This window comes from Dermacentor variabilis, chromosome 3 (assembly GCF_050947875.1).
Source record: "Dermacentor variabilis isolate Ectoservices chromosome 3, ASM5094787v1, whole genome shotgun sequence".
NCBI lineage: Eukaryota > Metazoa > Arthropoda > Arachnida > Ixodida > Ixodidae > Dermacentor > Dermacentor variabilis.
This window is the reverse complement of record NC_134570.1, coordinates 7,919,196-7,932,421: the sequence shown is the minus strand read 5'-3', so window position 1 is coordinate 7,932,421 and position 13,226 is coordinate 7,919,196. Positions and strand designations below refer to the sequence as shown.

Genomic DNA, 13,226 nt, shown 5'->3' with positions numbered 1-13,226 from the left:
TGCAGATTAAAAAAACCCAGGTGGTCAAAATTAATGGGGAATCCCACACTACGGTCGGTATGCCACGTAATCACATCTCTTGGTTTTGGCACCTAATAACCCAGAATTCAATATGACGTTTTTTAAACCCGCTATTTCGAAATAATACTTAAAGAATGATTGAGGATCCTAACTAGGAAAGTGTAAGAGTAACGTTGAAGATTAATGTGCAGAAGACAAAAGTAGTGTTCAGTAGCCTGGGAAGGGAGCAAGAATTTATGATGGCCAGTCAGCCTCTATGTTCTATGCAGGAGTACATTTATCTAGCTCACTTACTCACAGGGGACTTTGATCATCAGAAGGAAATTTACAGACGAATAAAAATGGGTTTGGGTATATACGGCAGGTATTGCCGGATCCGGACAGGGAGCTTACCACTGCCACTGAAAAAAGAACAGAAAGTGTCAAGTATTTGAATTCTGCCGGTGCTAACATATAAGGTGCCTAAACGTGGACGTTAACAAAGAATCTCGAGAGCAAGCTAAGGACCGCGCAAAGCCTGATGGAACGAAAAATGTTAGGCGTTAGCGAACGGGGATAGTCGATATTCTAGTTTATATTAAGAGAAAAAAGTGTAGCTTGGGGGGGGGGGGGGGTAGGCCATGTAATGCGTTGGCAGTTTACCGGTGGACCGTTAGAGTTACAGAATGGGTGCCAGAGGAATGGAAGCGCAGTCCACCGCAGAAAACTTGTTGGGGTGATGAAATTAGAAAACTTGCTAACGCAAGTTGGAATAAGCTGGCGCAAGACATAGGTAATTGGAGATCGCTGGGAGGCCTTCGCCCTGCAGTGGACATAAACATAGGCAGATGGGGATGATGATTATGATGATTATGATGATTATGATGATGACGATGAAAAGTTAGAAATGCCCCGTGTACTAGTTTCGGTTTCGTTCCCCGGACGATTTATGTGCCGCGATGTCATGACATGTAGAAGGTGGTCACGTGGCATTCGAGACGTTTGGTGCTCGCTCTGGCTTGCTTGCTGCATGCAGCTACGCCGTTACCGATTGCGGAGCCCGATGTAGCAGCATACCGACCACCTGCTGAGAGATATTGTGCGGGAGATTTCGCAGGAAAGTGCCAATGGGCAGCTAAAGATTGCGATGTCCGATGGGTGGTCGTGCGTTTAAGATTTGGTACCACATTTGATGCGCTGAGCAACAGGTCTCACTTATGTTCCTCAGGGAGATGGAAGCGGTGACAACGGTGGCATGCTGACGTTGCCGGTTCGCGCCGGTGCCACGGCGCTTGGCCTGGTCGCCTACACACAGGCGGTGTGGCGCCACCTGGATGGCTGCCGCCTCCTGCACTACTCGCCGGTCATGACGAGACCCACGCAGGCGCTGCTGTTGACATTGGGATACGCTGTTCAAGCGCTGTGGGAGCAGCGGAGGACCCACGATGACTGGTGAACCCGATCGAAACATGGGGCCGTTGGGCGGAACAAGCGTTTCGGTGACTGTCTTGTGACCGCGAACATCACTTGTGTCGAAGAAGAAAGGATCATTGGGCGGAGACAAGCGAAAAGTAGGGATGACGCGAGCGCTTTCTTTCAGCTGAGCGCTCATTGAAAGCCTTTAATGTAAAAGTAATGCAGGATCACACACTCACGCTTATAGACAAAAAATAGGACACAATATGTGGCTTCAAAAAAAGAAGGCAAAAACGGTCTCACCTTAAATCCCTACCGGTGTCGTTATCTTTTTGTCAGTATTCTTGTTCCGTGTTTTCCTTGAATTGTGTGTATTTTTGCTTGTCTTTTATGCGCTGTAAATCGTGAATCATTTGTGTTGTGGGTATGGAACAAGAAATACTAAATAATTACTTATTTTCTGCTAAAATAGAAATCTAGTGGCGCCCCCGCGCTGCAAGGGCTGCCTGTGGGAGGCGGCGTTTGCATACGGCGGATTTGATCGGCCGTCGCTGGGGTCAAACGGCAAGCGAAATGATGAGGACACACTGAAGAAAATAAAAGGCACCGATTGCATAAGCTGTATGGCTGTCACGTTTGTGTATTTGTTCATGTGTGTGCTCGTAATAAATCTTTTGAAAGAGCCGCCCACGTTACCGTCAGTGTTTCTTGCCTGTTAGTTTCGGTTTTCGTCCTTTTAGCGGTGAATATGTCTTTGTAAAAGTGCGAAGTAGGCCAATCTTTGCAATGTGAAGCGTTCTCTGAGTCAACCCAACTTTTGGGGTGTATCTCGCCGTTTCCATGTGCCGATTCCGAGGTTAACGCTGTAAAAATGTACCACTGGGCATGTGCGACGCTCTTCAAGGAACCTCTTTGACGCCAACTTATTGATTTCTCACTGGATAGGTGGCGTCATCAAGAACTTCTTTCATGCCGACTTGGGTCATTGGATATACGTGCCACTGGGTATGTGCCCAGGCACGTACCCAGGGGGGAGGCGCCCTCCCCCCCGAATCTAAGCGGAACGACCCCCTCCCCCCACCCACGCCACCACTCCTCACACACATTGCTAAAGCACCGCCAAAACAAGCTTGAGACTTGACAGCTATTCGGCGGTCAACATTTTGCTCCCTTTTTAACTCCTTTCGGACGGCGGTAGTCGTCGGCATCTCCTGGGTTGTGAAGGCCAGTTTTCACATCGATTCGTTGCCCGCGCGATTAATTCGATATGCGTTCAGTTGTCACCATCTATTACAACTGTCACGCGCATCGCTATTGCTTCATTAGTTCAACCTTTGTTTAGACTGATCCAGGGACCAGGAAAGGGATTCGGTTCGTAGTCAGCCGGCCTGTATGCTCGCGGAGCGAGTTGCGGCCGGAGAGAACGACATTTGTGTTTTTTTTTCCTTTTCCGTAACTATTTCCTCGAGTGACGGCTCGCCGCGACGCTGACATATCCTTGGAACCATATACCCGTGATATAGGTTAGATAAGGTGCAAAATAAGCTCATGCGAAACAGCGTCCATGATCAAACCCTGCAATAACCGTTAAAACCATAAGGAATAGGAAATCGAGTGTTCGACGAAAGCCCGTCTGGTCGGGATGGAGCATGAAGCAATAAAACGACGGACACCGGCCAAATGAAGTACTGAAAAGGAATAAATCTAAAAGACGTTTCAGCTTCCCTACGGAACACGGCAGCCGCATTTCGATGGGGGCGAAATGCGAAAACACCCGTGCACTTAGATTTAGGTGCACGTTAAAGAACCCCAGGTGGTCAAAATTTCTGGAGTCTTCCACTACGGTGTGCCTCATGATCAGAAAGTGGTTTTGGCATACGCGGCGGTGGCTGTCAGGGTATCGACAAGTGCAACGAAGACCGCGGCGAGCGTCCGGACTCGAGAAGCGCACCGGGCGGAGGAGGTGACCATCGCCTTGGCCGTCCCCGATCCTGGATGCACTACAGTGTTGTGTGACTCTAGAACGGCAGTGAAGAACTACGCCAAGGGTAGGGTATGTAGTGAGGCCGCGCCCATACTGCGCTAGGCCGAAGACATCGGACGCAAAAGTGCTGTGGTGATCAAGTGGTTTCCGGCCCACATGGGCAGTGACGTGTCGGAACGCGGGAACGTGAACCACAACGAGACGGCCAACTCGGCCGCGCGAGGACTAACCAACCGCGCAGCTGCAAGCACGGCCGACTCGGAGTGTTGGTCGCGGTGCAGTGCCAAGGACAAGATGACCACCTTCAACGAAATAGTGAAGTGGTACAGACTGAACAGACAGACTATGCCGCCACCTCACTCGGGGCTTACCCGGAAGGAGGCTGTGTTATACAGACAGTTACAGACGGGGTCCCTGCTCACCCCAGTGCTAGCTAAGCACGTGTGTCCGAGCGTGTACGCGAGTGACGTCTGTAGGCTGTGCGCGAAGGAGAGAGCCACCGCGGCTCACATCCTTTGGGACTGTAGCGTAAATCCGCGAGAAGCCAGTGAGAAGACGACGATCCCGCCGCAGCTAGAGGCTGCAACAAGGAGCTATGATCAAGAGACACAACTCAAGGCCGTCCAGCAAGTCTCGGCAGCTCTAGAGAGGCAGCGACCGCGCGAAACCGAGGGGAAGGGGGGCAGCACCCCCAGGAAGGGGGCGGCGGCCCTCTCGGACCTGCGGAAGTAGCGAGGGACCAAGACCTCGAGGAGCACAACGCACGAGAGGGACGTAGTGGCCGCGTCGAGGTAAAAGCTTGTCCTCCCTGCGTGGAGGGAGCCTAACCGATTGTGCAGGCATTTTCAATAAAGCTCTCTCTCTCTCTCTCTCTTTCTTTGGCATGTAAAACCCCATAATTTTTAGCTTCCCTACGGAAGCCTTGTTCACAATGGGTTCAAGGAAAGTTCAAGCTTACGTATACTTCAGAACGTGGCGTAAGCAGCGCCTGTATGACGGGGGGAGGGTTCCCTCATTTCGATTCAGCCTGTGACGTGTTTTCTGTATCTCCAGTGATTCCAGATACAGCCGAGATTTCAGGTTCCTTTCCTGACCGATAACTCGAGCGATCCCAGTCAGTCTTGTGGCCCGTTGCATCCGTGTGTTCGAAACGGATCCGTGTGTTCGAAACGAAGCGGCATTCGAAACTGTTCGTTCCGAAGTATACATAAGCTTCCGTGAACTTTCCTTCAACCCATTGTAACAAGGCTTCCGTAGGGAAGCCGAAACGTCTTTTAGATTTATTCCTTTTTTGGTACTTCTTTTGGTCGCTGTCCGTTGTTTTATTGCTCCATAAGGAATATGAATGTCACCTGTTACCTCGTCTGGTTTTTCCGTACTTGTACAGCACTTTTCATGCAAAACTGGCAACTGGAAACAAGAGTCGCAAGGAGTTGAGAAATTAAGCCATCTACATAGGGAGAGAGCCGAGGCAACAGTCAAACAGGAAGGCAAAACGAAACTAACAAATTTAACCGTTGCTTGTGGAACTATTTATGGATCCACATCTCTTTATTTAAAAAGTAGAGAAAACGCTGCCAGAAGTGGAGCATGGTTCCGTGTTTTTTGAATGACGCTTCTACCGTTATCAGTCTAACTGCCTGACGTAGTGACTTCCTAGCTATGCTTATCTGGGTGTTTTTCTAACCTTCCGCAGTGGACGCAGTACAGCAGCGTCCTGCGCTCTATGTGGTTGTACGGGACTGGCAGCCACGCATCGTTATGCAACTTCCTGAATAACAATACGAGCCGGTTTTGACGCTTGGTAGAGCAGTAAACGATGGACCCAAAAGAACTGTGATTGTTCCGAAAATATATATTTATCTGCATTTCTTCCAGAGCTAATAAAGAAAACGCTACTAGAAATCTTTATTTTACGCATTCCCTCAGCCAATCGCTGTTCTATCTATTCCATCAATCCAAGCACAAAAATGCGTAATTCAGACACATAGGGTCCTTATGATAGTGTAAATGTAGATGAGTGGTAGCTATTAAGCGATAAGGAACAACTTCAAGTAAAGAAAGAATACCCAGATACTCGTACATCCGGCTCCTTTGAAAATGCATGAGGAAGCTTATAGTATGGTGGGCCAACTGGAGTTTGGGGTGAGTCAACCTGAAATTGGGGATTGGGTCAACTTGAAGTTTTGAAGTAGACCAACTGAAATTTGGGTGCAGGGCAACTTGAAATTTGTGGGTGGGCCGACTTGAAATTTGCAAGTGGGCCAACTTGAAATTTGTGGGTGGGCCAACTTGAAATGGGGGGTAGGGCATCTGAAATTGGGGAGTGGGCTAACTTAAACTTTGAGGGCAGCATCGCCATTTGTTGGGCGTGTTGGCAAACTGACTTGGAAAGCATATTTAGCGCCAGCGAACAGGGACAGAAGGGAGACGACAGCACGATGCGCTCATTAAACATAAGACGGCAATAAACAGCACAAACATTTTGTAGAATCCATAACTGATTGTGATAATGAGATTCCCATCTTATCAAACAAAATGTTGCATAGGGAGATGAGATGTGAACTCTGTGACTTGTGGTGTCGTCTCTCTTCTGTCCTTGTTCGCTTGCGCTAAATATGCTTTCCAAGTCAGTTTGGGGGCAGGCCAACTTGAAATTTGGGGGTGGGCCAGGTTGAAACTCGGATATGGGCCAACTTGAAATTTCGTGGAGGGTCAAGTTAAATTTGGGGGGGTGGATAACTTGAAATCTAGGGGTAGGCCAGGTAAAATTTGGGGGTGGCCCAACTTCAATTTCGCTATGGGGCTACTTAAAGTTTGGTGGCGGCACAGATGAAGTGTGTGGTTGGGCCAACTTGACATTTGGATGTCGACCAGCTTGATATTTGGGGGTGGCCCAATGTCCATTAAACGCTGAATGAAAAACTTTATGTTCACAAAGGAGGTATACCGGCGAAGGTGGAGCCCTCAGTCCAGGGCCCCTGTGGCCTTTGCCATCTCGCTAGCTCTATCGATCAGCTTGGGCTGTTCAGGCTTCGAGCAGGACAGTGCAGCCTCCCATTGCTCCGGTGTTGGTGTTTTGTGTACTGGCGTTTCCTTTGGTTTTTCGCAGGCCCATGTAACGTGGTAACTCATCAATTAGAATAACACCAGGTTTGCGCGTCTCCAGTTTTCTGCTACCTATGGTTCATTCTAACTATGGAAAAATGACTTCATCATTCGCTGCTATAAAACTGTGGAATGGTTTACCCGTCAGCATTAAATCTTCATCCTTTCATACATTTAGTCATACCCATAAGCTGTTTTATATGTGTAACTAAGTTTACGTCATTCATTACACTACATTTGTTATTTGCATGTATTGACAGTTTTTATGCACTATAGGCTTGTATATATTGAATTTGTTCTCATTGATCTTATTTTTCTTTGCTGTATTTTTGCGATTGTGTTTGTTTCTTTTAATTATAGCTTGCTCTTCTTTCATACATCTCTACATTGTTATTATTAACCGAGGGTCCCGTTGCAGTCTTTGACTTTGGGACCCTCGACTCTATATTCTCTTCCAAAAAAAAGAAAAAAACACGTTGCGTGTTCCCCGCATAGCGGGAATATATTGCCACGTGTTGCTAGATAGCTTTTGCTGAGTAGACTCACACTGGGGTATGTATTAGTCTGCAGGTTCCCAGGCGACCGACTGCTTTTTACTAAGATATTTGTGATCCTCCTTAGGGCTCTTTGGTTTTCTAACGTTGCTCCGTAGCGTCTGGTGACTGTCTGGTTCCCCGTCGTGGTGCATACCCCGGTTGGCGTATGCTTAGACGTTGGCACGCTGGTTCCCTGTCACAGTTTCATGGCCTGGCGTCCACGTAATGAAGCATCTCGAAAAGGTGATTTTTCTCGTCTTGAGTATGCAGATGGCCGCAGTGGATATGCGTCCACTGCTGTACCTTCTGCACGCTTCTCGCGCGCCCGTAAATATTGCTGTAGGGGCCTCTTCACCCTGGTGGGTGATGGCGAGTGCGATTGCCGCTTCCTCAGCCTCGAGGATGTTGTTGCCTTTGATCGAAGCGCAATTGATTTCTCTAAGGTGGTGATCAACTACGCTGACTTCCGCCCCGGAGTGTTCTTTGTATGTGATCGCGTCGACCTATAACACGTGTTTTCTCCGCGCGAAATATCTTCTGTGTGCTTCTGATCTTGCCTTCTGGCCTTGTGTATTTTAGGGTGCATGTTTCTCGGTATCGGGCTAATCTCAATGATCTCTCGAATCTCTCTAGCTATGCTTTCCGTGCTGCTAATTTCTATGCAAGCAACCCTCATACCCAGTATCTTCACCGTGTTTGTTTAGGTCAGCATGAGTCTCATTTCCTGCGCGGGAAGGTGAGCTTCGATGTGTTCTTGCACTGTGTTGTTTATGCCCAATTTAAGGAATTTTTCCGTCGAGGTGTTCACCGGCAGTCCGAAAGTGGATTTGTAAGCTTTTCTAAGGATTGCCTCTAATTGTTCTTTTTCCTGCTCGAGCGGTGTTTGGTAGGGGACACACTATACAAGTCTACTGACCACGAAGGCCTGTATTAGCCTACGTGTGTCCTCTTGCTTCATACCTTGTCGTCTGTCTGAGATTCTTGCGATCAGCGTCTTGATCTGCGCTGTAGTGTTTGCGAGCTGTCTGATTGTGTGATCCACACGACAGTTGCTTTGTATCCACATGGAAAGGATCTTGGAATACCTCCCATGGCGGCCGCATTTCGATGGAGGCGAAATGCAAAAACAACCGTGTACTTAGATTTAGGTGCACGTTAAAGATCCCCTGGTGGTCGAAATTTCCGGAGTCCTCCACTACAGCGTCTCTCATAATCATAAAGTGGTTTTGGCACGTAAAACATAACTTTAAAAACTTGGGATACCTCCGGAATCTTCTTCCCCCCATATGAAGATGTCTACGGAGTTTTGCAGATTGTATCCTCTTCTGTAGACTCTGAGCACCTCAGATTTCTCCGGGGAGCATGCAAGTCCGCAGTGTTCAGCGTATGCGTGGACTGTCTGCTGCACTCTGCAGAAGGTCTCGTTTTTATCCTAGGTATCCCTTGGTGACCCACATTGTGACGTCGTCGGCGTATATGACATGCCTGAGTCGTTCAATTTTTTCGAGCTTCCGTGCTAAGCCGATCATAACAATGTTAAAAACCCTGCGGTGTTCCCTGTTTGGGCGTCTTGAAGGTGTCAGTCCTGATGCCTCCTATACCAATGGTGGCGGTTCGGTCACAGGAAAGTTTTCACTGTCACTGAGGATGTCTTGCGTTGAGAGGCATTTTCTGAATCCAACCATAGTATGTGGCATGAGCTCGTCATCGTCCAGGTGGATCTCCGACCTCTTAAGTACAATTTTCTCGTATACTTTTCCCAAGCAGGACGGTAGCGAAATGGGTCGCAGGTTTTCCAGGCAGGCAGTCTTTCCGGACTTCAGAATCATTCTTATCTCCGCATGTCTCCAGTCGTCCGGGATGGTCCCCCGTTCCCAGTGTTTATTTACGAATTCTGTAAATAGTTTGACCGAGTTTTCGTCCAGGTTCCCTATCATGGCGTTGGACATGCCATCCTTACCTGGCGTAGTGTTCTTTTTGGCAGACATCACAGCGTGTCTTGACTCCTGTGGTAATGGGTTCATCTAGAGCGGGATATTCTTCGCCCGTGTATGCCAAGCTGCATTAGACGTCCGTTGTATCCCCAATGAAGCGCTGCTTGATGTTCTCTAGCATTTTCCGGTCTGTGACTGGGAATCGGTGCGCGATCCGTTGAGTCGTTTTACGATTATCGGACTTGGTCACAGTTGGGTCTATAAGAGCCCTTAGCAAGCAAGGCCCATGTCTTTTTCCATCCTGGGGTGCCCTGTAGCTCGTTACGTTTTTGGTCCCAGTTGTGCCCTGAGAGCTCTTGGGCTTGTCAGGTGACCTCGACGATCTTTAGTCTGGGTTTTCTGTTCTGCTTCTGCCGCTTCCATAATCTTAGTAGGCCCCGTCGGGCGTCCCATACATGTAAATGATGCTTATCCACCTCGGGTGTGTTGGTGGTGAGGGCAACCTCTCGGGTTAGCCTTTTTCAGTCTGCCTTGATTCCTGCGACCCAGCGCGTAATGTAGGTGATCTCAGGGTCTTCGGACTCTGCCCTAATTTTTCTATAGGCTACCCAGTCGCTGAGCTTAGCCTGGCCAAGTCTTTTCCTGATCGGGAGGGTTTCTATCTTGATGCGCAAAATGAAGTGGTCGCTGCCATGCGTTTCCCCGTCGTTTTCCCATCGAACATCCCTTATCCTTCTGACGAATGCCAAGTCTGGTCACCAATCTCGATTGATACTGTTGCCCAATCGCGTGGGTTGGGTGTGGTCTGTGATGAAACTCAGCCTTCGGCGATCCGCTTCTCTGTCCAGATCTCTGCCTTTTTCAGTTTCCTTAACGTTACCCCAGCTTTTGTGCCAGCCATTAAAATCCCCCAGTATGATGAGACCCTCCTTGCGTGCTGCTCGTTCAACCTTGCGTAGCAGGTAGGCGAAGTTGGCTTTTCTCTGGCTTGGCGGGCTGTAAATCTTGAGGAGAAAGATGCGTCGATGTCGTGTCTGATTGCGGTGACAGCTTTGGCAACCAGCGTCGTGACCTTACTCTGGCCGAGCCCTCCATACATAGACTTAGTTGCCCGCAATTGCAGCAGTGGTGTAGAGGTAGAACACCCGCCTCGCGTCCAAGAGGTCCGTGGTTCGAATCCCGGTGCCGGCAATTTTCCACCGGATTAAAAAAAAATCCGCGTGTTGATAAAATTGCACAAACGCGTGCACAAACAGGCCTGGAGTGTGGCCTGATCCCGGTGAGCAGAACCGGTAACGCACTCCCTCACCAGAGCGGGATTGGCCACCCTGGTGCAGTACTTGGTCACAACCTCCTATATGAACACAACAATCAACCCCCGTGCCTCGGTCCCCAGCAGCTGCGAAGCAACTAACCACGGCGGCGGTCAGACCTGCGACGCAGCAGAGGGTGCTAAGAATCACTGGCTCCGGACAGGCCGCCATTGGAATATGAACCTGGCAACGTTTAACGCTAGAACGTTATCTAGTGAGGCGAGTCTAGCAGTGCTATTGGAGGAATTAGAGGGCAGTAAGTGGGATATAATAGGGCTCAGTGAAGTTAGGAGGCCAAAGGAAGCATATACAGTGCTAAAAAGCGGGTACGTCCTGTGCTACCGGGGCATAGCGGAGTGAACTAGGAGTCGGATTCCTGATTAATAAGAATATAACTGGTAACATACAGGAATTCTATAGCATTAACGAGAGGGTGGTACGTCTTGGTGTTAAACTTAATAAGAGGTACAAAATGAAGATTGTACAGGTCTACGGCCCTACATCCAGTCATGATGACCAGGAAGTCGAAAGCTTGTATGAAGACGTGGAATCGGCGATGGGTAGAGTGAAACCTAAATACACTATACTAATGGGCTACTTTAATGCCAAGGTAGGCAAGAAGCAGGCTGGGGACAAGGCAGTGGGGGAATATGGCATAGGCACTAGGAATAGCAGGGGAGAGTGATTAGTAGAGTTTGCGGAACAGAATAATATGAGGATAATGAATACCTTCTTCCGCAAGCGGGTTACCGAAAGGGGAGGTGGAGGAGCCCGAACGGCGAGACTAGAAATGAAATAGACTTCATACTCTGCGCTAACCCTGGCATCATACAAGATGTGGACGTCCACGGCAAGGTGCGCTGCAGGGACCACAGGATGGTAAGAAATGAATTAGCCTAGACCTGAGGAGGGAACGGAAGAAACTGGTACATAAGAAGCCGATCAATGAGTTAGCGGTAAGAGGGAAAATAGAGGAATTCCAGATCAAGCTACAGAACAGGTATTCGGCTTTAACTCAGGAAGAGGACCTTAGTGTTGAAGCAATGAACGACAATCTTGTGGGCATCATTAAGGAGTGTGCAATGGAAGTCGGTGGTACCACCATTAGGCAGGATACCAGTAAACTATCGCAGGAGACGAAAGATCTGATCAAGAAACGCCAATGTACGAAAGCCTCTAACCCTACAGCTGGAATAGAACTAGCAGAACTTTCGAAGTTAATCAACAAGCGTAAGACAGCTGACAGAAAGAAGTATAATATGGATAGAATTGAACATGCTCTTAGGAACGGCGGAAGCCTAAAACAGTGAAGAAGAAGCTAGGAATTGGCAAGAATCAGATGTATGCGTTAAGAGAAAAAGCCAGCAATATCATTACTAATATGGATGAGATAGTTCAAGTGGCTGAGGAGTTCTACAGAGACTTATACAGTACCAGTGGCACGCACGACGATAGTGGAAGAGAAAATAGTCTAGAGGAATTCGAAATCTCAAAGGTAACGCCGGAAGAAGTAAAGAAAGCCTTGTGAGATATGCAAAGGGGGAAGGCAGCCTATGAGGATAAGGTAACAGATTTGTTGAAGGATGGTGGGCGGATTGTTCTAGAGAAACTGGCCACCCTGTATACGCAACGCCTTATGACCACGAGCGTACCGGAATCTTGGAAGAACGCTAACATAATCCTAATCCATTAGAAAGGGGACGCCAAAGACTTGAAAAATTATGGACCGATCAGCTTACTGTCAGTTGCCTACAAACTCTTTACAAAGGTAATCGCAAATAGAATCAGGAACACCTTAGACTTCCGTCAACCAAAGGACCAGGCAGGATTCCGTAAAGGCTACTCTACAATAGACCATATTCACACTATCAATCAGGTGATAGAGAAATGTGCGGAATATAACCAACCCTTATATATAGCTTTCATTGATTACGAGAAAGCGTTTGATTCTGTCGAAGCCTCAGCAGTCATGGAGGCATTACGGAATCGGGGTGTAGACGAGCCGGATGTAAAAATACTGAAAGATACCTATAGCGGCTCCACAGCCACCGTAGTCCTCCATAAAGAAACCAACAAAATCCCAATAAAGATGGGCGTCAGGCAGGGAGATACGATCTCTCCAATGCTATTCACAGCGTGTTTACAGGACGTATTCAGAGACCTGGATTGGGAAGAATTGGGGATAAAAGTTAATGGAGAATACCTTAGTAACGCGATTCGCGGATGATATTGCCTTACTTAGCAACTCAAGGGACCAATTGCAATGCATGCTCACTGACCGGGAGAGGCAAAGCGGAAGAGTGGGTCTAAAAATTAATCTGCAGAAAACTAATGTTGAACAGTCTCGAAAGAGAACAGCAATTTACAATAGGCAGCGAGGCACTGGAAGTCGTAAGGGAATACATCTACTTAGGGCAGGTAGTGACGGCGGATCCGGATCATAAGACGGAAATAATCAGAAGAATGGGCTGGGGTGCGTTTGGCAGGCATTCCCAGATCATGTACAGCAGGTTGCCATTATCCCTCAAGAGAAAAGTGTATAATAGCTGGGTCTTACCAGTACTCACCTACGAGGCAGAAACCTGGAGGCTTACAAAAAGGGTTCTCAAATTGAGGACGACGCAACGAGCTATGGAAAGAAGAATGATAGGTGTAACGTTAAGGGATAAGAAAAGAGCAGATTGGGGGAGGGAACAAACGCGAGGTAATGACATCTTAGTTGAAATCAAGAAAAAGAAATGGGGCATGGGCAGGACATGTAATGAAGAGGGAAGATAACCGATGGTCATTAAGGGTTACGGACTGGATCCCAAGGGAAGCGTAGCAGGGGGCGGCAGAAGGTTAGCCGGGCGGATGAGATTAAGAAGTTTGCAGGGACGGCATGGCCACAATTAGTGCATGACCGGGGTTGTCGGAGAAGTATGGGAGAGGCCTT

The 13,226-nt window shown here is 48.3% G+C and overlaps 1 protein-coding gene across 7 annotated transcripts in view; it reads left to right on the top strand.

Moving 5' to 3' along the window:
- LOC142575118 (uncharacterized) overlaps positions 1-2,101 on the top strand; it is a 171,263-nt gene extending 169,162 nt beyond the window's left edge. For 5 of the 7 annotated variants that reach the window (XM_075684120.1, XM_075684116.1, XM_075684121.1 and 2 more), the window contains one exon: positions 1,229-2,101. In XM_075684120.1, coding sequence (XP_075540235.1) covers positions 1,229-1,456 — 228 coding nt within the window. In that variant the 3' untranslated portion in view covers positions 1,457-2,101. The remainder of the gene's footprint in view (positions 1-1,228) is intronic. The other 2 variants (XM_075684118.1, XM_075684119.1) reach the window with 2 other exon arrangements.
- Positions 2,102-13,226: the final 11,125 nt, after the last annotated feature.